Source organism: Onychostruthus taczanowskii, unplaced genomic scaffold, assembly GCF_017590055.1.
Source record: "Onychostruthus taczanowskii isolate IOZ18803 unplaced genomic scaffold, ASM1759005v1 scaffold1, whole genome shotgun sequence".
Lineage (NCBI taxonomy): Eukaryota > Metazoa > Chordata > Aves > Passeriformes > Passeridae > Onychostruthus > Onychostruthus taczanowskii.
Genome location: NW_024496525.1, coordinates 25,781,456 through 25,805,667, shown reverse-complemented (window position 1 = coordinate 25,805,667; position 24,212 = coordinate 25,781,456). Strand labels below are relative to the sequence as shown.

Here is a 24,212-nt window from a genome sequence, read left to right as displayed (position 1 = left end):
TACAGAATGGCTGAAAATTCAGGCAGTAGCTAGAAGCTCCCAAAGTCAGTGACATTAGTTGTGTCTGTTAGAGGAATGAGATCATTACTGACATTAGTGGCAATGGAAAGAGGAAGTAGATTAGATGTTCATTTAAAAAAATCAGGAGAACTTGAATTAGAGATTGTGGTCTGGCCTTCTTAAAGAAGACCATGGAATTTATTTTTTTAGTAAGCTCTGCTAGGGTATATTGTGGCATTAACATTCAACCTCAGCCTCTTCCACTCTCTTTTTTTGAGTGGGAAGGAAAGCATGGGACAATACATTTAGAAATCAGAACAATAAGGCAATATAATTTAATGCATATTCATGGTACGGTATGCCTACCTTTACAAAGATAGTAGAGTTGCATTCTTGTAAAGCCTCCATTAAACTGATCACATGCAGGCACACCATTTCCACCATCTTGGAAAAGAAAAATCAAGTTTAAAACCAAATTAATATCCAGCATAACAATGCAGTAAGATAAGCCAACAGCCTCAAAGAAGGATCTTCCTGCATTTGCTAGGCAGTTTATTAACCACTGACACACAAGGTTATTACATGAGCACATATGGGATGTTTTTCTTTGTTTAGTTTTACCCCAATGTGGTAACAGCTATCTGTTAAGTATTTCAACCCTTGATGTATTTTAATTCTAATCACACATCAAAACAAGTTGTCTTTGGCTTTGTTCTTTTCAGACATCATAAACTGTTTTTTATGTCTTCGCTATGCAATTCTCATCAATCTGTGTGTCAGAAATTGTTATTTTTATTTATTTAATCTTTGAAAATTAACGTGCTCACAAAACCCATCTATTTATCTGCCATCAAAAGACAATTTATTGTTTTGAGCTGACAGCTAGTCCATAATTCTTCCATTTTGTATCATAATGTATGACAGATGCAAATATCAGCTATTTGGTAGCAGACAGCTTTTTGTGTTTTATATTTTGTAAATTCACAGGTACAAGACAAACATCCTGAGCCAGCACTGACTATTTACACTGCCTGTCTAAACTACATGTAAATTCCCCTTGATAACAATAAACTCAGCTTTTATGTTGTGCTTTTCATCTTCAAAGTGCTTCACAAACACTAACTAACTAACCTTACAACACCCCTGCGAGACAGGCAAGTATTATTATCTACATTTCACAGAGCAAGAGCTGAGGCAGAGAGCTTAATAACTGTGGCTCTAAAGCTACATAATGATATACTTTCGGAGAAAGGATTGGAACTTGGGACTTCCCAGTCACATTCATTTCCTAGAGCTTGACAAGAGGCTTTTGTGTCTGACTAAACTGGCTGGTTGGAAATACCATGCACACTTCCTGTTCCTTCAAATGGAGCTTCCTGAACTACTGCTCCCAGCAATGGCTTGTGAACCACAGAGACCCCACCATGTCAGAGGCTAAAATATCATCTAGGGACAGCTTTATGTGGTTCTTGCCTGATATGGACAAGACATGTGAAATAATAACTGGCTGAGACTTTCAATTGCAGCCCATGCAATTACAATTAAAAGGGCAAGGTCCATACCTGCCTGGGATGGAAGATGTTTCACATGGGGAAAGGGGAATTATATAAAACAATTACCATACACATAACAGATCGATGTTTAAAAAGAGAAAAGAAAACCCAAGCAAACCAGGAATGAAAACCTTGGCAGCAGCAAACCTTAAAAACCCAAACCTTAAGACCTAACTTAAAAGGAATGGGCCATGTATAAAACTGTTTCCCACTCAAAGCTAACATCAGGCTCTCCAAAGCCAGACCTACTAGTGAACATCCCAGTTAAAAAGTTTTGACCTGTCGCGACTATCTGGGATGTTGGAAACGCAATAGGCCTTGCCCATCAGAAACAAGCTCTTAACCCTGAGCCTGCAGGCAGAATCATCACTCAAGGGTAAGCAAAGGAGCAGCTATGAGAGGGCTGCTGGAAGCCCTCTGGGCTCTTATTGTACAAAGTTGCTCCAACAGAAGAGAGTATTTAGCATAAACAAACATTTAAAGGTTATATCCAAGCACAGTGGACACAGTGAACATTTCCCTTTTAAATCTTATCTCTAGAGATGCCTCCTTCCAGTCATTCATTACTCAAAAATGTTTCCAGAGATATTTATGTACCGTATTTTTGATGAGTAACCTGCGAATTATGGGTGGCCAGCTGTCAGCAGTTGTGTGTTTTTTCACCATCACATGGTAAAAAATAACCAAATGGATATTCACAGAATTATCATAGAACAGTTTATTTGTGCTGTAAGGCAGACTCAGATAAAACAACAGAGCACAGTTAAGAGCAGGAATATATACAAAATGAGACGTGATGCAAGGAGCTCTTAATCCAACAAGCAGCAACTCAAGCTCCTGATGCTGTTTCAGGTAGATTCTTGCTAGATCCTTTTTCAGGCCCACTTTGAGGTTAAATCACTACTAATTAGCTATTCCTTTAATTTCTCAAAAGCATCAAAGTCACTTTATGATGTCACTTTATGATGTTATTCATAGTCTGCTGTATTCCACTGAAACAGAGCCAAAGCTCCTCTGAGTTTAATCTGTACTAAATCTGTCTGCAGCACCTGACTTACCACTTTGTTGTGTGCCATTAGCTGCAGGATGCTCGGTGTCACTCGGCTCCAGAACTCCAGGGCTGTGAGGATTGCTGTAAAGCTGAATTCGTTCTGATTCTGGACTGTCGGAGCTACTGCTGTTTGTTCACAATACACTGTCCAGAGCTGAGCAAATATAAATGCATGGAACAGGGAACACATGTGCAGAACAGATGTCTGTAGAAACAGAAAACAGAAGAAAATGTTTATTTAAATAAGTGTATTGGGATACAGTGCAGAGGCTTTCATTCCCTGTCACATGTCCCACTGTGCAGTTTTGTCACTCATTTTCCCATGTTTCCCTCCCGTTAGGAACTAGTAAGTCAAGTACACTTGATAACATCTTTTCCATGTTTGCAACATGGAAAAACTGCATTTGCAAATATGCTCCCATGCCATCTAAGTGCCTGGCATTAAGGTCAGTCCCTTCAAAAGAAAGTTAGTTTTGCAAAACAGGTATTCAGGACTAGTTCTGGAACTTTCTTAATGGAAATCTCCACTGCAATCTGTGGAAGGCCTGAAGGCTCTGGCACATATGACTCCACTTCAGAACCTGAAAGGACAGTTATCATACAAAATACATGATTTTACATCTGTTCTGCTAATCTGTCATCCATTTCTGCTTTGCTGGGACTGCTCATAGTCACAAGGAAACAGTCAAGAAAAGAGAATTCATTTTGCGTACTCAGGCATGGCTCCTTGCTAATCCTTGTTATATATCACAGTGTCTGAGCCTCCAGGACTGCTGGACATTAACCACTTCATTACAAGAAAGATGCTTCTGGTCAGAGATGTTTTCTCAGTTTGCAAGAGCAAGAGGGATTCATGCTCTGTTGCATTATGACTGCACCAAACATCGCAATGGTTGCTTGGTAACTGGAAAGAGGTATTTGAAAGAGCAAAAAAAAGCCAAGGAAATGGATGGGAAGCACCAGTGTCTTGGCTAGGTGGAGGGAAAAAAAGGAGGATTTTATGTATAAGATAAATGTGTGATCATTCTGCTTCTGTCACTAATAAAAGCCTGGTTGGTGTAAGAATGCTGCTGTATTTGTGTTAAACTACTGTCACAAATGTCTTATAATCCGTAATAACTCTTCTTTGTCCTGAAAACTTGAAGAAAAAAGTTGTGCTTGAATCATCACTGTTTGTAATTATTTTGATAATAAAATTTTTTACATTCTATCCAATGCAAATATACAACAAGAATAAATAACTATCTGAGAGATTTGCTACAGAGATGGGTAATGCTACAGAGATGGTACTGCTAAAGCTTCAATTTGGAATGAGTTTTTCATTCCTTACTCCTGTGTTCAGACATTTTGAAATAGCCAAACCTCAAACTTAAGTGTACTCATTTCATCAGTCTTCTAACCATGTAAGAAAAACTGTACAGAGATTTCTTTCCCTGGGTCCTGGGTTTTATTAAGCTTTCACCCCTCCCTTTATTTTACTAAAAATAAATGTTTGCAAAAAGGCCAATACAAAACACATCTCTACTTAAAACACATAATCCCTTACCTTTGATTGCTCTGGAAACCCAATCAGAATAACAATAAGGTGGTCAGCAATTTGTGAACCTGCATCCAGTGGAATAGGCATGCAAGATGATGGAGAATTTGGACAGACAACATTGTGTGTCAGAGACCCCAGAAGTAGCCAGGACAGCAAACGAATGTGTGAGACACATTCTATGAACTCTTTGGGCCTGTCAAGAAAGAGCACATTTTACAATGATACTAAGTTTTCTGGCTTTCCCCAAAATATGGAGTCTCCTTATGCACATTTGGCAGATGCAGTCTCAGTGTGCTGGAGACACAGATCATTGGGAAGATTCCAACCACACAGAGCTTGGTGGCCTGGACATACCACATACAAGTCCAATAGAACCTATTTTGTGGGTCTAAGAAACAGTCTCTATAAAAGGTTAAAGCATTCACAAATTCATTGCTCCCATACAGAATGATTTTTTTACACAGATATCAGATGGGAAGGATTGCCCAAGTGGAAATGCTCCTCTCAGCTCCCCTGGACACCATGCAGCTGTCTTACCTCCACTGTGTTCCACCTCTCCACTGGTAAAGTGGAGTTAGTTTTTGTTCTTGAGCATCTTCTTGCACGTTTGGATTGTGTTTTTGAGGGCAGAGACTATGCTTTGCTGTGACACTTAAGTATTTGTCCACTGTCTAGTGCAGTGTCTAATTGCAAAGCAGTGTGCCTAGATAATCAAAAAAGGAAGAGCCTTTTACTGGTGACATCTTGTCTGTCCCTTTGCTGCTTCCAAGCTCTGACTAAATACTCATTTGATTTCATAGGCACAGGAAAAAAGTAATTGTTTTTCCATCAATAAATCAATATTTACTAGGCCACTCTCTCTGTTGGTTTTAGTTGCTAATTTGATGTCATTGTCAAAGACTCATATTACCCAAGACACATTCCATTAATTTTTGGTTTTTAATAAAATCTGATACAATGCTCTTCCTCAAGTCCCTACAGGATCTTAGAGTAACTCATTACTTTCAATTCAAAACGGTGGTTTTTTGTTTTTTTGTTTTTTTGTTTTTTTTTTTAACATGTAAGAAACTAAAGTGCAAGGATTTAAGCACTCCAAAAGCAGATATGCTCCACATAAATGCACATGCAGATGTATCTAAAAGGACTGGAGCCTAAACAGCTTAGTCCCCAGAATCCTGGACAGGTAGTCTGGGACAAAGCTGGGACAGGAAAACAGGTTTATTGAAACACAGTCCAGTTGCCTACACTCAAAACAAGTCACTTGTTGTCACTGTAGCACAAGGGACAGTACTCCCCTTCTTTTTAGAAAATAAAACACTGTCCATTAGGATTTCTCTCAGTGAAAAAGGACAGAAAACATGTCTTGAGCAGGATTTCTCTCATTTAATTTCAGCCAGGTGAACTTAGTAGTTTATCATACATCAGTAGGCCTACACTTAAAGAGTTCTCACTCATTTGTACTACATAATTTCAAAGGCCATTTCCTGTTGTATTGTATATAATTCAGAGAATATTTTCTGTAATTCTAGGACTGATCAAGTGCCTGTGTGCTTTTCACTATCTGCACCTAGACCAAGAACCAAGTTAATTTCCAGTGTTACTCCAGTCAAGCCCCTGGAGCTATACTTCAAATATTACATTGACAAACTCCCCAGCTAAGAATCAGGGAGCTGCTGAGCAGCTCTTGCAATGTCCCACTGCCACCATTCCTACTGTGGGTCTTATCTATGCAATCTGGTAATAAAAACATAATTTTGTGAAGATTTCCAACTCATTTTTAGTATTCCATTTTGTGTAAAAGTGTTCTCACCCTTGCTGCATTGCTGAAGGAGGATGGTAAAGCCAAGGCAAATACCGGATCACAGCTTTGTTGTCCCTGTGGTTCCCCCGGGTGATTTCCATAGCAGCAATCTGAGCTAAACCAACTTTCAGATGTCCACCAAATGTGTCCTCATGCAGTGGCTGAGAACAAGTCTTCATGTGACTCTGCAAGGCAAAGATCTGATTTCCTACCCAAAAAGAGTATTTTGCTTGAACTAAATTCTTCCAAAAACCAGCATATTCTATTTCACTCCCCTTCAATTCCTTCCCAGGATCTCTAACTATATCCACAAAACAAAGCTCAGAAATAGATTTTTTTTTTTAATTCTCCAGTCTCTATATTAGTAACACTAGTATGATGCAGATCTTTTCACAGAGGGCCACAATTCCAACAGGCCAGATATAAATTAGGCAAAATGTATAGGCAGCTTTTGTATCAGCAAACTCAACAGCTGATAAATACAAACTAATGCTTGCATATCCAGAGAGCTTAGGTAAAAATGAAATAATTTAACCATTAAACAAGATAGCATCTGGGCAGGAAATGCATTCCATGTGCAACATCTCATTTACATGTTCAGAAAGAAGTTCTCTATTATTCTCCAGCAATATGACTATAATGCACTAGTCAGCTATATTGCACTATTCAGTTACAAATGCCTTAAGCTTTGGCAGTGAAATGGCCAAACCTCTCACCAAAAAACACTCAAATATTCATGCCTGTAAAGATAATTTATTCTGCTTTGCCAGCTTTAAGGGATGTTTCCTTGCTGCTTCTTGAGATATTTCTGTATTTCTATTCAGCTAACTTTGCATTACCTTCTGGTACTAGGCTGTAACAGAACACATGCTGACTGCAGTTGCTTGCTTAAAAGGAGAGCCATACGCTTTGCACAAGAAAATCAGGTCATCAGTCATCAATTATTGTAACAGGATAAAAATCAGTGAACCAATAATATTTTTGTAACAGATAAGTATCCGATCACAGAAACTTACACTCTCAGACTGCACTTACTTAAGCTCTCTTTGAAGAGAAAAACCCCTATGTTCCAGCACGAATATTTAATGACTTTGTTATACTGACAGGTAAAAAGGATAGACAGTTATGCTGGCAAACATATTATAAATCTTCAAAAATGGTGGAATTTTTCTAAATAAAATCCTGTCAAGCTTTACCAATTAAGATGCTATCTCAAAGGGAAAAAGAAACCATAATAAACTGAACAGAAACAGTACACTGAAATGAGATTATCTTGAGAATTAACATTTATACCTTTTTTGTAGTGCAGTAGTTCCTAATATACAGGACTGAAAATAATTAGCCTATTTCAAAGAAATTATTCTTGGATATGCAAGAGAAGACATTGGATATAAATAAACAACTTTAACTAGGCCTGTTCTCTGAATAGGCCTGTTTTCCTACAGAGAGTAGAAATTTCCAAATTTGAAAACCACCTTTTGCTGTTGGGATTGTTACTGGTCATATAAATCATATAGGATTCTTTGTTAGCTATAACCCCGATGCTGCTGATAATACACTTGTAATAAGAAATTGTACAACCAGATGATCTTAGGTCTCATTTTCTAGGGAGTAACACTTTTGTTAATAAAACCCACTATTAATGGATTTTATTATAATTTATATATTATATATATTTATTATACATTATACATATTATATATACTATATATAATTTTTTAATTAAATGAGCTTGCAAGAATTTGAATCTAGATGCTGTGAATTTGTTTGGAGTTCTGACTATTTGTAAACTTAGAAATGCTTAAAAATATTTTCTCAAAGATGTTAACATCACAAAGTAAGTTTTATCTGTTTAAATAAAAACTGTCTTTTAATTTTGTAACACAGTAAAGTTTATTCTTTGCAATACATAAAATTATGGTCATATTTGACTTTCTTATTATGCTAATTTTGTCCTCAGATTACTGTATTACATGGCTAAATGAGAACAACATGAAATTTCTGACTTAGTTTTAAATAGCCAGATGACTGACTTGTCCAACTTCAAAACATGAAAGTGAAAAAAATGTGTACAAGTTTTAGTTCATGCTCTACCTATATCCATATATAAAATATTTAAAATAAATAGTCCCACTGAGGATAAGAAGTACTCATCAGACTTCAGCACTGTAAGACCAAATCTAAAAATCAGGCTACAGCTCAAGGGAGATGAGCAGAAGGAGAAAGTCCAAATGACAGAAAGTTTTCTACAGAAACATTTTACACAGGAGAGAGAATACCTGCAAGTATTTATAAACAAATTTTTCCCATTCCTGGTTTCAGGTAAGCTCATTTTTTTCCTGTGTAACTAGCAAACCAAATGTATCTCTTGCCTCATTTAGGATTCATTGCCTACCTATTCTGAAAGCAGTTCTGAACTTTAATAGAAATGGGTGAATAACTTAAGAGGATAGAGTGGGAAGGCAATCCAATTCAACTTCAAATGATTCATTACTTTGTGCTTTGAAGTAAATTTCTGCTCCAGCATAACAGGCTGCTTCCCTTAGATTTTTTTTTTTTTAATTCAAAGGAATTCATGGCCAACAGGGTAAGAATTTGGGAAAAGGAATGTCTTGTCCAGTAAAATACAGTTACAGAGAGTTTCAAGACACAAGTTTCAGTTTAGCTGGGATTCTTCTTCCTTTGTGGTAAGTATTATTAACATGCAATATGGTTTCCCCTCTGGGGCACAAGGTGGGTTTGAGGGGCCAGAGGGACATTGAACAAGTGAGTGTGTAAGAAACTCATAGGGTAAAAATTCTCACCTCATTGCTTCATAAACAAACTTCAGAGCAGCAATGTTACTTAGGTTACTTATTTTTCAAAACATCTTAGAGAATTTCCATTCTGTAAGAAATTTAATAAGGACCTGAAGCTCCTCCATGAAACAGGAATTTTAGGTTTTGATTAGCTAATGATTACTAGGATCTTTTTATGAAATGCATTCTTAAATAAAAGATTTTATGTTAATAGAAGTATTTTCCTATCACTCCTCTTAAAAATTTGTCATCCAACTAATAAAAACCAAAATGCACTTTGGACTACAACTGTAGGAGTCATTTGGATTTTCCCCACCTCAACAAATATAACCTGACAATGAAAACAACAGCATTCATTAGAAAAAGGACACGCCCTTTTTTTAGGTCAATTACTGCATTTTAATTACCTCTGAACTTCCAATAAATTTAAATGTCTGTTTGTATCTATAAGAGACAGGATTCTCCACAGGAGTGTACTTAGTTGTACAGGCAGGGAGTTTTATGCTTCCCTGGGTTATATTAAACACAACTACTTCTCACAGTGACTTTGCTATGACATTTGCTTATCATCAACATTTCAGAAAAATCATGCCTGCTTTTTTATTGTGTGCTTATGATATTAGAATCAGCCTCCATTTCAACATCACATAAGCTACTTTTTACTGATGCCACAGAAGTCTCTAATCTATAACAGCACTAATGTTTTTTTAGAAGAGAAAGAAAAAAAACTTGTCAGTCAGCCTCAAATACTTCCTACTGTGTCTCCCAGGCAGGTTCCTTACAGAAAACATATTTTTTGTCAAAAAAACTCATATACTTTAGATCAATATATGCCAGAACCAACCTTCAATTTGGTTAAGGTATGCATATCTGCAATGAAATCCAGCACTTCCCCAACATACTGCCTCATGCATTCCATTGCTGCTGTTCCACACTAAAACATAAAAGAAATAGGTTTAAGTACCAGGTTTTGTTTCACTAGAATACAATTAGTCTGTTTCAAATTCTTTATTTTACTTTTTAGTTAGAATAAGTAGGAATAGGTATTCTTTGATGTTCTTCTTCTCACTGTATTATCTCCTCTTATCTGATTATAGTATGACAAGATAGCCCAGCTGCTGTAATTTCTTCATGCATCTTAAAATATTCTTATCTATGACAGCAATAAAAGATCAACTGAGGAAGCTTTCAAGAATATTCTGGTCATGTCATCCTGAAATTTACAGTGGTCCAGAATCAAAGTCTTAAAAACTCATGAGAATTGAACAACTCAGTTTTTCAAGCAGCTGAGCATTTCTGCAATTGGAACCAATCAGTTACAATCAAAGAAAACAAAATTCAGTCACAGGTAAAGATGCCCTTATTTCACATTAATCACAATGGAAAAACAGTTTAAATAACTTCAGGTCTTCTATGTGTAAACATCACTAAAATGAACATCACTGAAATGCATTATGTTTTTTCCTTTACACAAAAACTAATGAATATTTCTTGTATATTCCCAAAAAAAATTAATTCAAAATACAGCATCTTAATGGCACTTAAGCTATGCAGTGCTCCAGTTAGATCATAAAGGTATAAGCTTATTGAGAAGCCACCTGTGCCAGAGCAAAAACAACCTCTAAGGGAAAACAAAGGGACTCAACGAGGTGTTTGTTGTATTTGTGCACTACAGATTTTCACAATCCTTTTCCTAGAACAGTGAGAAATGTGAATCTGGCCCTCAGCAAGCACAAGATGAGCCCGAGGTGCATAAAGCAATCAACAGAACAAAGCTGTCAGATTAAATAAGGGCTTTGAATAGATCAGAGAGCCCTGCAGGGAAGCTTTTCAGGTGATGCCACCAACACACTAGGTATCACATAAACCTCTGTTTATATGTAAATAGTCTGAAGAATAGTGAAGAAAATGCTACCTGAATTCAACAGGAGCTATGGATGCCTTATTCTCTGGGGCCAAGTAAAAGAAATGGGTAACTTTTGAGGCTAAATGATCACATTATTAAATTAGACATCTTTTTGAAGTCACCAGAATCGAATTTATCCCAAGTCATAGGCTCAGGGCAGAGCACTGCAGTAAAGTTTACAGAAGAAAACTACTGGGTTTTAACTTCTTTTTGATTACCTGCACTTTGAAGCACAGAAGATGATTATCCTATGTGAGCACACAAATGAACTAGGTTTAGTTTCAGTCACAGAATTATTAGGCCACAGTTGAGTTTTAGTGGCTGAAATTTGAAAAGCTGCTAGCATTCTATATTTAAACAACTGACCTGGGCACTCCTCATTTTTGTATGTTCCCTTACTATGCCACCTTCTGGCTTTTCAAATGTTGCTCAGTTCCCATGACAGAATAAAAGCCAGTGAAATATGGTCACTGGGAACCCTCTCAGTACACCCTCCATCCCGTTTATGTGCACTAAGGATTCGACCTGCGTTCTAGAATATTGAATAATAGAATTATGAAAGAGACTACACTCCAATCTCTGAAAATAAATGCTCAGTTGCACAAAACTTCTTTCCAACAACCTATTCTGTTTCATGCAAGCAGTAGGCAGCCTAATTTTCTGTTTTCTTCAGAAATTATCATGTTCCTATTACACCTTGTAACACCAGTATTAGTCTATCTATTCAAGGCAAGTATAAATTAAAATATCCTGTTGGGAGGAAAGGTATTATTAAAGATTGGCATTTAAAAAATCACGCACTTCAGAAGATACATGGCAAAGATCCGACTAAGTCATCCCTAAAGCTGACACACACACAAGGAAACAAGTTTTCCTCACTCAGCTTGTAAAGCAAACCTTGGCTGACCCTCTTCCATCTGCTTGGGTACTCAGTCACAGGTGTCAGGGAACAAGTCAAGACCTCCTGTTGTGCTACTTCCTCCCATATTCACCTGGTGCATATTCAGTGCTCAAGCAATTAGGAGTACTTGTAATTTAGCTACACTCATCAGCAGGATATAGATTAATGACTTACACATTACTAGAAAAATACCATTAACTCCCTTCTTTAATCAGATAATCTTCTGTGAGAATGGAGGCAATGGCTTGTAGCTTTCCATCCTGTTATCATTTTTTGATGCATTCAGCTGCTCTACACTGAGAATTGCAGATCTTTGATTTGTCTCTTTGAGCACTGAATTCAGTGATTCCACTGAAGTCAGTTACATGACTAAAGGTCATCAGTGAAAGCAAGGGAAGCAACATCAAATTCAGAACTTTTCCACTGTTAATAAAAAGAATGAAGCATCTCAACCTCTGCCTGTAATCCATCTTGCCAGTCAGAGGACAAATGAAAAGGAGAGAGCATTAAAATGAAGCAAAGCAAGCTGAATAAGATGTGTTTTTTGAAAAAATCAGAACAACAGAACTAAGAAATGGACTTTGTTTCAGTACTTACTCCAGGCATTGAGGCAATCATCTGTTTATGCAGGATTGTTGACTCAGCTAGTTTTGTTCCAGCATCTGCACAAACAAACTAAGAAGACATTAAAGATAAGTTATTTTTAATTATTTTTGAGGAACCTGAAGACACTAATAATTTATTCATTACTTCATTAAAAACAGTTCAGATCTTTTCTTGCTTTTATTCACAGTAATTTGCCTTTAGAGATCTCTTTCTTTATAAACAACCTACTTAACACACCATTATAAATGAGATAATTTTATTGAAAAAAAATCTGACTTTAATGTGCTAAATTAACACATATGCTGTGCAGAAGTAATTTGAAGAATATTGTGTAACAAATCAGACTTTCTTTATGAAAAAATATATATTTGCTATTTCTTCCATTTATCAAATGTTCCTCTCATTGTAGAGTGAACCATGATAGAGAAGGATAAGGCAGGATGTCATATTTTTCACTGTGATATTTTAACATGTCACAGAAGTTCTAAACTGATGAATTATATGAAGAGTTTTGAAGTTGACAACTAGTATGGTTTGGTATAACTTCTGCACAATACAATATAAACAAGCTGTTTCTGAGACATGGTCAGTGTCTTATGCTTTTATTTTACCTTTTTTCTTGTTTTTGTTTCCAAGTCCCTTGACCTAAAATCTCCAATGTCCACATCATTCATACATTAAACTTGCTAATGCTGTTATTTAATCATTATAAACTTCAATAATGCATTGGACACCCTGCAAATGATTTGCTTGTTCCTACAATTTCTTGTCCTAACATTATCTTTGCACTTTAAAATTTTTTGTCCATAGTAATGCAACGTAACTTTCTAAGAAAGAGCAGACAGAAAATAACTGTCAACTAAGGTCTAAGCCTTAATCTTCCTTCTGATTAAAAAATTAATTGATACCATAGTATTTTCACAGGCTGAGACAGATAGTGACTACCATATTTTATGGTTGTCTAATGCACATATGTTAGCAGAACTCTCAATGATTGACTGCTCTTCATGAAAGTATTTCAAAATGTCCTTTACAGCCCTAGAATTTACTCTTACACTTCCACAAGCTTTACAACAAAACAGATAAGATACACTGAATCTTAGATACTGACTGAGCAAGCAAATTCTAAAGAGACACCAGTAGAATTTGAAGTCAATGGAAATCCTGAAGATGTGTGCTGATGAAATGTGAGCAGGAGAAAAGCAGTGAGAAACAAAATGCTGTGTGAGAAGCAGTTCCTATGGAAACCCATGGAACAGCAGCATGTACATGATGGCTTTCATTTGCTAGGACAAATAAAGGAGACAGTCTTTCTGTACCCTTTATCATCCATGACACCTATGCAAAGATTGTAGTGACCTGGTTAAAAATTCTCATTCTTTGTAAAGTGGGACAAAGTTAACAGTCATCTTAGCCTTAATGTCACCAGTGACACTGATGGCACTATGTAACCTGGATAAACGTGGGTGGCAAATGTACCTTTCTAGGAACTCCTTTGTTAGTCAGCCCACGACTGATCTATCATTAAATTAAAGTGCTCATAGCTCCTTTGTTATCTGGAACAGTTTGACAGAATCTCTGTACTCTGAGTGCACTGTCTGTATAGAATCTTGCATACAGGCTAACATGTCCATGGAGACATGACTGCTGGAAATTAAAACCATTTCCGTTTGGTGTTAACTCTGCTATGTCTTTATTCATTCAAAACCATACAATTTGAATTAATAGTGGCTTTGTGTGGTAAAGGGGTGAACCAATCCCTTAATTCTATTAATGGCACCAGAGAATATAAAATATTAAAAAAAACTAAGAGACATATGCATTTTTACTGGTAGATTTCTTAAATTACAGTGGTGTTTAAAATGGGTTTAGTGGTTACTATGGTATTGCAATTCCAGAGGCTGTTGAGTGATTCAGACCACATACTACTGAGAGCTGCCAATTTACAGTCAATGGGAGAAGCAGTCATCATGCCTCCAGTAGGCATCTATGGCAGATGGTCTGAATACAACCCCTATTCTTCACCACTGACTGCATAAAAACAGAAGCTGGCTGCTTTGGATGGCAGGAAATATGAATCACTCCCATCAGCCTCTGAAAGAGAGACATCATAAAAGACATTTATATCCACATTACATGCTGTTGTGTAAGGTATGAATACATCCCAAAGTGAATACAGCATATGGGAATGGTGCTAGGAGGAAAACCCAGGCAAATACCATTTTAACTTTATGAGATAAGGTAATGTAAGAGAGAGTTTTGCTTACTGGGTCTCTCAGGCAATTGACTCTATGTGAAGCACAACTGTAAATCAGTTAAACCCCACTGCCAAAATTGACATGGCCTGTTTGCATTCTCAAATGACAAATTCAGAAAGGACTAGACTTGGGGTAGCCACAGGACTGAGCTATAGGAGTAATGCAGAATAATTGCTTTATTCTGTAATACAGGAAAAATCAGTTCAAGTCAACAAAAACCAATATACATGGTATCAAGGTGCATCACTGCAGCTGTAAGACAGAAAGAGGCTGATGGTTGTTATTTGATGGTATTGTCTGGGACTGAAAAAAGTAAGATTGAGTTTAATAATAATGAACAAACAAACAAACAAACAAAAAGGCAAACTTGTGCTTTTTAACTTAAATGGATTTTAAAAAACAACCCTTAAGCATAATAAGAAAACAATCCCCACGTGTTATTCTTCCCTTCCGAACTTCTTCCCCTAAAACTGATGACATAATAATTCTTTTCAGAGTTATTCTAACTGCCATATTATTTCATTATTCATATTATTTCATTTGTCAGTATTATTTCTCTGTCAACTGGCAATCATTTACTTACTATGAGTAATGTACCAGTACTCAAAAGAAAATGAGTCCCTAGTAAGTGACATGAAGCTTTGACCCATCATGGGAAGGGAAAGAGTGAATGGAGCTGGGATGCTGGGAGCATTATGGGGGATCTGTGTAATAAACACCTCACCTGGACCTTATGACGTGCTGCCATGCTGGTCCCTTATAATTTTAAGTTTCTAAATTTAAGTTCCTAACATATCTTTGTTACCTCATTGCAAACAATGAGAGCCCACTACTTGTGATTACATTTGATGGACTTCAGCAAATTTCTGTGGGATAGGCTTGTGATGCCAAACTGTGCCACACTTGCTTTCTTGGAGGCAGAAGTTTTCATAAGCCTGTATCTTATCTCCTCATATTTTCCAATGGCAGCCTGACTCCGCAGAATGAAAGCAGCAGAAATATTGTTGCTGGAAAACTACAGGTCAAAAGAAAATGGCCTTCAGGAACTGGAGACCAGCTCACTTCCAGAAACTGAGTTGTGACCCATTATCCACTAGCAGCCCTTCCCACACAAACTGGTGACAGGGTTTGAGGGTAGGATATGAAGAGAAGGCAGCACCAGGAGCAGCTGCCCCAACAGGGCATGATATAAAACTCAATGGACTCAACCATTATGGGTCCCTTCCAACTCAAGATATGTTCTGTGATCTTCAATACATCAGCACTGATGCACAGGTCATCATCATTAGAAGAAATTTGGATTCCAAATTTAGTTTCTTAAATTTCAATGTAGGATCCTAAATGTATGCACCAATGCATACAAATGCAACTGGATTTGGATTTAAAAAGTTCTTGCTTCCCCAGACATAGCTGGTACTTTCTGTAACCATGTTGGACTCAGTTCTTCAGCCTCTGCCCCACTCCTGAACCTGGGCCAAGACAGGATCAGTATGAGAATTACATCAGAATTTCCTGTACCTGCACCAACAGCAGCAGATTCATGTCTGGTAAGGGCGACTTCAACTTGAGTGCTTGCAGTAACTCCAATATAACACAGCGTGTCAAGTAGAATTTGTCCCTTTCCTGCAACAAAAAAACACAGAATTATCAATGTCCTGAAATTCACTGACAGCCACTAGTAAACCATAAAGATACTTTTAATCTAAGTTTGAGAATAACAAATTTACAAAAATGTACCGGTCTCTGCTGTCTAAAAAAAAGCCAACATCACTCATAATTTATATCATTCTCCAGGCTTAATGAACAGACATCAATGAAGGTGATTTTTCTTTGCTGTTTTGCCAGACATTATATCCAAGCTTTAGTATTTCACACATGAAATACAGACAGATTTTATAAAATAATTATAAAACCCAGGTATGCAAACACAGCTTTCATTAAGTAGTCCCACGAAAAAAGAGCAAAGCAGTAAGAAACGACACAGAAGAACAAAACTGGCATAGTATTCAGCATTGTTCTTTCACTGAAGCTGCCAAAAACAGTTTATATTTTACCATACTCTTTTTCTGTTGTTATTCCCCTTTAAAAAAAAAGTGCCTCCACTACAGCTGCTTGGACCATCTATTTCCACTCATTAGACTGGCAGTACTTTTCCACTTCCACAATAAAAACAGTCTTGGCTACAGCTGCTACAACAGAAACACTTTAAAACATAGGGGGAAATCAGCCAGTGGAGATCAGAAGTCTAAGAATAGAGTTGTAGGGCTGAGTCAGCAAGGAGGTACGAGAGATAAGATGGCCTTGTTATACATCTTACTTTGACATTCTCCAACTTTAGATGATAAGATAAAAACATGAAACAAATCCATAACCTGCTATTGACCACAGCAACTCAAGAATATGATAAGGAGGAGTGCTGTGCTCTATTTCAGACAACCATTAGAGATGAAATAAATGGTCTAATAATGAAAGCATATCCAAAGTGTGCTTAAAATCTAAAACCCGGTATCATCCATCTTGTAAAACCCATGCACTTGCCTGCTCACTTAAGTATGTGAAAATTTCAGTCAGGACCTCAGTTTCTCCACAACATCTGTAAAATGGGATTATATGTCTCTTCCTCAGAGAAGTTTTATGAGGTTACATAGTGAGAGACAATTTGAAGGCCACCTCCAGCTGTACGCAGGAGAAGCTGAAAGTGGAGTGAGCTTTTGTTGCAGCAGACCAAGCAGACACCAGTGTTCCTCTTCAGAGAACTGCTGTCCCCACACTAGCTGTGTGGCATACTGTCTAACAAAACCTGCAGCAGCAGTGCATGTCTCCCACAGCACCCACATATCTCAGAATGAAACCAGATTTTAAATCTGAGAGAAGGTGCCAAAACAACAGAATGGTGTGTATTTCATGGAAGTTATGATGCCAGTCTTTGAATCAAGAGACCGTACTTCAAGCTCCTCATTTCCTCTTCAATTACATGGAGTGTGCAGAGATAACACATTTAGATGACAGAATGGGTCCCAAACTGCAGTCCTTGTCCTTGTCTGACTATACTGCTGCAGTCTAGGCAGCTAAACTTCCAGGAAGCTAACACTCCAGAATCAGCTGTTTTATGAAACCATTTCTTGAGGGGACAAATATTCAAAAGTTACACATTCCACATGCATGAGTGGTGCTCTGATAAAAAATATACAAGAATATCCAGGAGAGGTCAGATGGTAACAAATTTCTTCAGTAAGTTATGTCCAACAAGGCCATAAGCAGAAGCAAAAGGAAGAATAAGAACAAGGCAAGCATGTATAATTTCACCAACTATTTTCAGTTCAGGGAACTTCTAAGCTCAGTGTGGTTTCTGTATAATTCAAAAATCTCAAAGTATTTCTCTTCCACATAACTGTCCATTGACCTCTGGGACTCATGCCAACCTTTAGCACAAATGGTAAAGAGTCACACACTGTTGAAGAATCACTTCCCTTTAATTGCTTTGATTAGTTCCTATAAAGTTAATATGTTCTTTGCACTGGAAAGGAAAGAAATGACCCATCGTCTGGATCACCTGGGACCTTGCAGACCTCTCTCGCATTCCCATCAGTTGCTGCTACTTCAGACTGAAGAGCTCTGACTCTGACTTAGTTGGTCTGTATGTGGAACTCCAACTGTTTGATCATTCTTGCTATCATTACCTGAACTTTCTCTGACACTATGATATTCTGAGTGGGAAAGGAGAACCAGAATGGTGCATAATACCCACAGTGTAAACAAATCCTGATTACTTGTTAGAATTCCCCAGAAGAGTGTCCCTTCCCGCCATCAAATGCTGTCTTAGACCTAAGACACAGACACTACACAGTGCCACACTCAAGTCAGTTGACATTTACATCCCCCCCAAAAGAGTGCAATGAAGTTCCTATCAGTAATCCCATCCAGTAGCCTACACATACTGAAAAAGAAGGAAGACAATTCTTTCAAAAGCATTCAACTATTTTACATACCAACTATGCTATACAGGATATAACTGGGCCATAATAAATGGCTTTGTCAGAACACTGGAAAAGAAGCATAGGCTTCATGAACCTCAGCTTTTCTTGGCTTTAGGGATAATGCAACTGCTAGCTGCCTCTTTCTGTAAGGAGTCTCCTATTTCACAGTCTAAACCCTTAAAGTTTGTTACGCACATGTGATTAAGAGAGATTGAGCAAAATCAGGCAAAATGGTTTTTTTGACATGTGATCTCTTGCTTGCTGCACTGTACATCAGGAGTGATGACATATGAGTCAATGGCCCAGAGCATCCTTCCTACCCAAGTCTACTTATTCCTATCATCCTGGTGTTAATAAATATGTATAAACTTCATATTCTGCCACAAAGCCACTGCTCCTTGGGAATAACACCCAGGGGAGCCACATATATAAATATGATACCAGAAGTGTAAGGAATACACTACTTCAGCCACTGTTCAGCCAAATTAACTCTCTCACATGTCTACATATCCCTACAGAAAATGGCTTTGCAACCTTCAAATTGTGACTAACCACATGTCAATATGGAGAACATGAAACTACTGAAGTTCTAGTAGTACCTCAGGGTCCAAACTTAGTAATAGGAGTTAATTTGGACCTTTAATGGAGATTGCTATGCTCCAAGTAAGCCAGTATAAAGCAAAAAATCTTTATTTTATCACTGCTGCTACTGCAGTAATTAAAAATAATGAAGATCTGCCTCTTAATATTCTTTAAAAGATTCAATAGCAAAATCATGTGGCATTCTGCATTTACTTCGTAAGGGACAACAGAACATCAGCAAAAGGCTAAGTTTAGGTTCAAGCTTCTGCAGCTCTAAGAGATAAGAAAGTATCCATTTAGGACCTTAAGACACTTGAAAGGAAAACTAAAGATAAGATTACAATCCACAGAAGAGATGGTACTCTCAAGTGAGAATTCCAAAGGTACTGAAAGAAACAAATTGCTGACCTGGAACAGAAACTCAGACAAGGAAATATCAGATTGATGTGAGTCTTCAGGCTCTGAGACAAGAGAAATTCAGATATTCCTGCAACAGGGTATTAGGAAAACGTTGGATCTTTTTTCCTAAAAAATGGTTTTTGGAATGGTTGTACAGCACTGACTTCTACAAAGTGCATGTCAGAGTAGCTTGCTCTTTGAAAAGACAAGAATCCTCCACAGCTTAGCTGAAAGTTGGTGCTTTGTTCCAGTCAGCACACTCAAAGTTGCAAAACAAGCAATTACATTTGAATAGATGCTCACAATTATATTCCTTCTGGAATTCACTTCTATGTGGTCCTCTACCACAACACTCTTATTTCCATACAGTGACTTCCACTGTAGAGAAACACAGACATCATAACTGATTTGCTGTTTTTTCTAACTGCAGTCATTAATTTGACACTTCTAAAGCAAAACTACAGTAAGCTTTCAGAAATAGCAAAGATAATGTAGTGTGGAGTTCCACTAAATTAACTATTTTGTGGCTATACAATGCAGAACATTCACTAATGCTTCCATTTCTGGGTCATCAGGTTGCATTAAACTAAATCAAGGAGATTTTACCAAGCCCTGTAATCCAAGCTTCCTGTGTGCAATTAAGGACTCACTACATTAATAGAACAATCAACCAGGATGCATGCAAGAAACACATGTGAGTTTTCTAACACCATGGTTTTAACTACATTTTTCTGAAACTGCAGAGCCTGAGGAAAGTGAAAAATTTCCTGTAGTTCATAATTTGCTTTAGCAGATACATGAAATACTCTGATAAGACCACAAATGCAAGAGGGGTATCTTTACTTCAGTTTTAAATGAGGCTTTTCTGTTTCAATGAAAAAAAACACTATTACCCTTCAAGTTAACATTTTACTCACTTGGCCCTGCCCAAAGCCTTAACTATAGGTACAACTCAAAATAATTCCAAAAGCTAGGCTATCTCTTCTGTATTCAGGATTATTCTATTGCATAAACTCTTCTCCTTCAAATTAGACAAAAAAGCTAGAACTTGCCTGCTGTCATTAAACACACTGTTAATTTCTATTTAATGCTTCAAATCATTACATTTCGTAAAAATGTTTCTTATTTTCTTGTGGTGCAGTTTTTTTGCAAGAGTGACATTGTTTTTATTATTTCTTCTTCACTGTTTATACAGTGATATTTTAAGTCTTAACAAGACTCAAAGAATGCATGTTCCAGTTGTACATTATCAAAATAGAAAATCATGTAGCTACTTATGACAGAGTGTTTCCTGAGGATTAATTACTGTTCTAACAAACGTAGCAAGGATGGAAAACTGTGCACTTAGTGGCTAAAGCAACATTTTTGCTCAGTACCTTGACAATCTACGTCATGGAGTATACATTACCATGTGCTCAATTGCTTTTTTGTTAAACTTCTCACTGACAGCTACAAAAATGAACCCGAGTAATAACTGTTATTTGTACACCATAGCTTTCATCCAGGAATCTTTCAAGTTTTTTAAAAGTGTACATATACTGTTCTCTTTTTTACACAGCAACAGCCATGCCTGCCAAAGGAAAACACCCAATACAGAATGAACAGGATCAAAGATGGAAAGCTCCTAACTTGGAGTATTTAATTTTAGTTAGCTGTCCACTACCTCCCCTCACAGCTGTGCTCTCCAAAGGCACTATCAGGAATTTTTTGAGTTTTTACTCACAAGTGTGAGTGGCTAAACTTGTGCACTAGGAAAGATATGACTGTACAGACATTTTAAGTGATGCATGAATATCAGGTATCTTCTCAACATGAGAAAAAAATCTGATAAAAAAGTCCCAAAATCACATCAAAATACTTTTCTGACCAACATCTGCAGTAGGTTCCCATAATCTGTGTCTTCACTGTGAACGTAAAACTCAGCATTATTAAAAGGCACTGAACCATGATCACTACTTGATTAACCAAACTATGTGAAAAACTCTTGACATGCCTGATACTTGATACTGATTCCATCTTTACTTCCAAACTACTTGTGGGAAGCACTACTTTGTCCTGTATTCACTTGTCCATAAAGGAAGATAACGTCACTGTTACCTTTGTGAAGGCTCGGTAGCACAAACCACATAGCTCCACCAGGTAGGCCAGAGTGAAGACAGCATTCTGAATTACAAAACTCAGTAATTTTGAAAAAGGTTCCAGAAGACTCTGCAATGACACGTGTTACAGAAATCAGTAACTCGTTGCCCAGAAAAGCAAAGAAGCATTCCAGCTCTGGAACGCCTGAATGGAACAGCATTATTTTTAGCTCAGAGGCTATCTGCCTGGGATTCACACTGTTTTGGTCAAACAGCTGTATCATATGCCTTCATGCTTCTGTCAGAAGTTAGAAACAAAAAGTTAGAAAAGAGGTGCACTTGTGACACAGTGTTTATAAGGGATTCTGTATAGTTTATGCAGGAAAATCTCACTGACTTCAGTGGAATTGTACTGAAAAACATCTAAGGAAGCTCATTACTCTTTAAAAAAAAAAGAGGAGGGAAAAAAAAAAAGGGAACATCAAATCTTTAAGAAGACATACATTCACACCCACACAAGAATGTAATTCTACCCCCACTTTACTGTAACCTAGATTCCAAAGCTCTTATCATTCTCCAAACAGTATTGGACTGCACAATTTTATGCTTACATATAATGCTTTCCTAGCCAGGGGAAATGAACACATTCATACAATTGCACAAGCTGGCTACATCTGAGGCAACAGAATTTTGTCTTCTTGGAACTTACCCTGGTGGCACTAGTGGTAGGTATCTTCAACAAGCAAATCATGATTCTTAAACTAGAGTCTAAAGAACACTGAACATATTCAAAGGCAAAAAAGAAAAAGAAAATAAGTTAGTGCCTTTCTGTATACATATATTGCTTATAGTGGTAGCAGCTATGAATAACTTAGAAGTGAAGTCTGAAAAATGATCCCTGATAATTGATTTTTAATTACTTTCTCTGAACTGGCTTATTCTTGAACACAATCTGCCCCTTCAGTGGTAACATACACAGCATAGGTGCATACCATCAACCTTATTTTTTATGTCTGTGCTTGTCCTGACTATGATATTTTCCCTCACATATTAAGACATCTCACAACCTGCAACATTGGAATATGCCGTGGCAGCAGCTGTTTCAGATCCCTTAAGTTATTCCTTATCATGTAATCTTTATTTCAAGTAAATCACACAGGTTACTGAATGGACTTTTCAGGATCAATCCATTGTCTTGCCTCACCCCTGCTGTAAACATCTAGAATATCAAAGTGTCCCCTATGACCCTAAAGAAAAGAACAGGAGACTGAAAGTTCAGAATCAAGCAATTGCTTTACTTGTATCACTAATAATACCTCCCATTAATAGAAGGGAAATCAGAGTAAACCCTCCACTTAAAGGCTCTGTGAATGGTGGATGTGCAGTTGGAACCACTAAGATCCAATTGATTTGTTTTTATTTATTTCAGTTACATAAGATGCAGCAGATTAGGGTGGCTAGTACACAGAGGGATGGTTATTGCTTGTTTGGCTTAGTAAGTGCTGAAGGATAATGCCACAATTTACCAAAATCTAAAGATGTTTCAAGATCTGACTATTGCATAATAGTGCCAAGGAATTTAATATTATTCATGTAGCCAGGTGGTGACAACTAATTTAAAAGACAATGTTATCAGTCACAGATTTAGATTTTGGATCCCTCAGCTCATACAGAACAACACTGCTTTGTATAGAAGAAATTACAACTGGGTTCATTCACACCGTAGGAAATAGATTAAGTGCATCAGAATTCCTTTTAATTTACTGGAGTCTGCTGGAAAGACTCAGAAGTTTTTACAGTGCTTGCTGAAATATACACACCAGGAGAAAAGATCCTGATGTCTTTTGAGCTCTGATAAATCAGAGCTCAGCTTCTGGATTCAGTTTCTGTAAAAATATTCTATTACAATCAGAACTACAACCTGGTCAGCCAAACAGGCTAGGCCCAAGTCCCAGTAGTCTCAGTTCCCTCTGCCTGTCTGACTGCTGTGTACTTTCAGCAAATTAATTAGGTGGTGCTGCTCTTCTTAGAGTTTAATTTAGTTTCAACAGTTAAAATCAGACGGATTTTCACTGTCTAAGTAATGACTCTCTCAAATGCAGTATTTTAATCTGACAGAGACAGCATATAGAAAGTGCATAGAAGAAAGAAGTGAAAAGTACCCTGGTCAGAGTTGCTGTTGTTATCCACAGAAAACATAATTAAAGGGCTGGATCAGAGATACAATAAATCCAGTCCTCTGGAAACATCAGCTGAATCATTAGGAATCATTCACAACAACCCACTCTGATTGGTTACCCACAGTTTCTGCACAGTTTCAGCACATTCTGACCAATGGAAATACAGCTTGTTTCAGATGTCCACACATCATACCTTAAGAGGCAAAACGCATGGGAGTTTAGTAAGGAAGGTCTGAAACTGATTACTAATTGTGGTCCAGAGGTTGCTGGGGGAATCCATCGGCAAGGCTTCCATAAAGGTAGCAATGTTTTCCAAACAGCGTAGCATCGCACCCCCTGCTGGCAAATTCTTTTTGTTGTTTAAACCCTGGGAAACGAAACAAGAACTGTGAACGATCATACACATGCAGAAATGGTCCCTGACATGGCATTTGGAAGTGCTGAGGTTAATTTGTTGAGACCAAATACTGCGTATTTTTTCCTTTATGTTAATGATAGTGCTGTTCTGGGAATTTGAGCTGTGTATGCGAAAGTTAGTCTGGAGTTCGTAAAGTACTGACCAAAAGATCTTGAGCCTAAATG

General features: G+C 37.3%; 1 protein-coding gene across 2 annotated transcripts in view; it reads right to left on the bottom strand.

Annotated features, from left to right (window-relative positions):
• The window catches only part of LOC121332507 (protein unc-79 homolog), an 89,978-nt gene that overhangs the window by 4,111 nt on the left and 61,655 nt on the right, over positions 1-24,212 (bottom strand). For both annotated transcript variants that reach the window (XM_041398012.1, XM_041398020.1), the window contains 10 exons: positions 23,824-23,997; positions 22,160-22,228; positions 21,470-21,580; positions 15,933-16,037; positions 12,148-12,225; positions 9,588-9,677; positions 5,955-6,130; positions 4,151-4,337; positions 2,612-2,809; positions 367-444 (listed from right to left, as the gene is read on the bottom strand). In XM_041398012.1, coding sequence (XP_041253946.1) covers positions 367-444; positions 2,612-2,809; positions 4,151-4,337; positions 5,955-6,130; positions 9,588-9,677; positions 12,148-12,225; positions 15,933-16,037; positions 21,470-21,580; positions 22,160-22,228; positions 23,824-23,997 — 1,266 coding nt within the window. The remainder of the gene's footprint in view (positions 1-366; positions 445-2,611; positions 2,810-4,150; positions 4,338-5,954; positions 6,131-9,587; positions 9,678-12,147; positions 12,226-15,932; positions 16,038-21,469; positions 21,581-22,159; positions 22,229-23,823; positions 23,998-24,212) is intronic.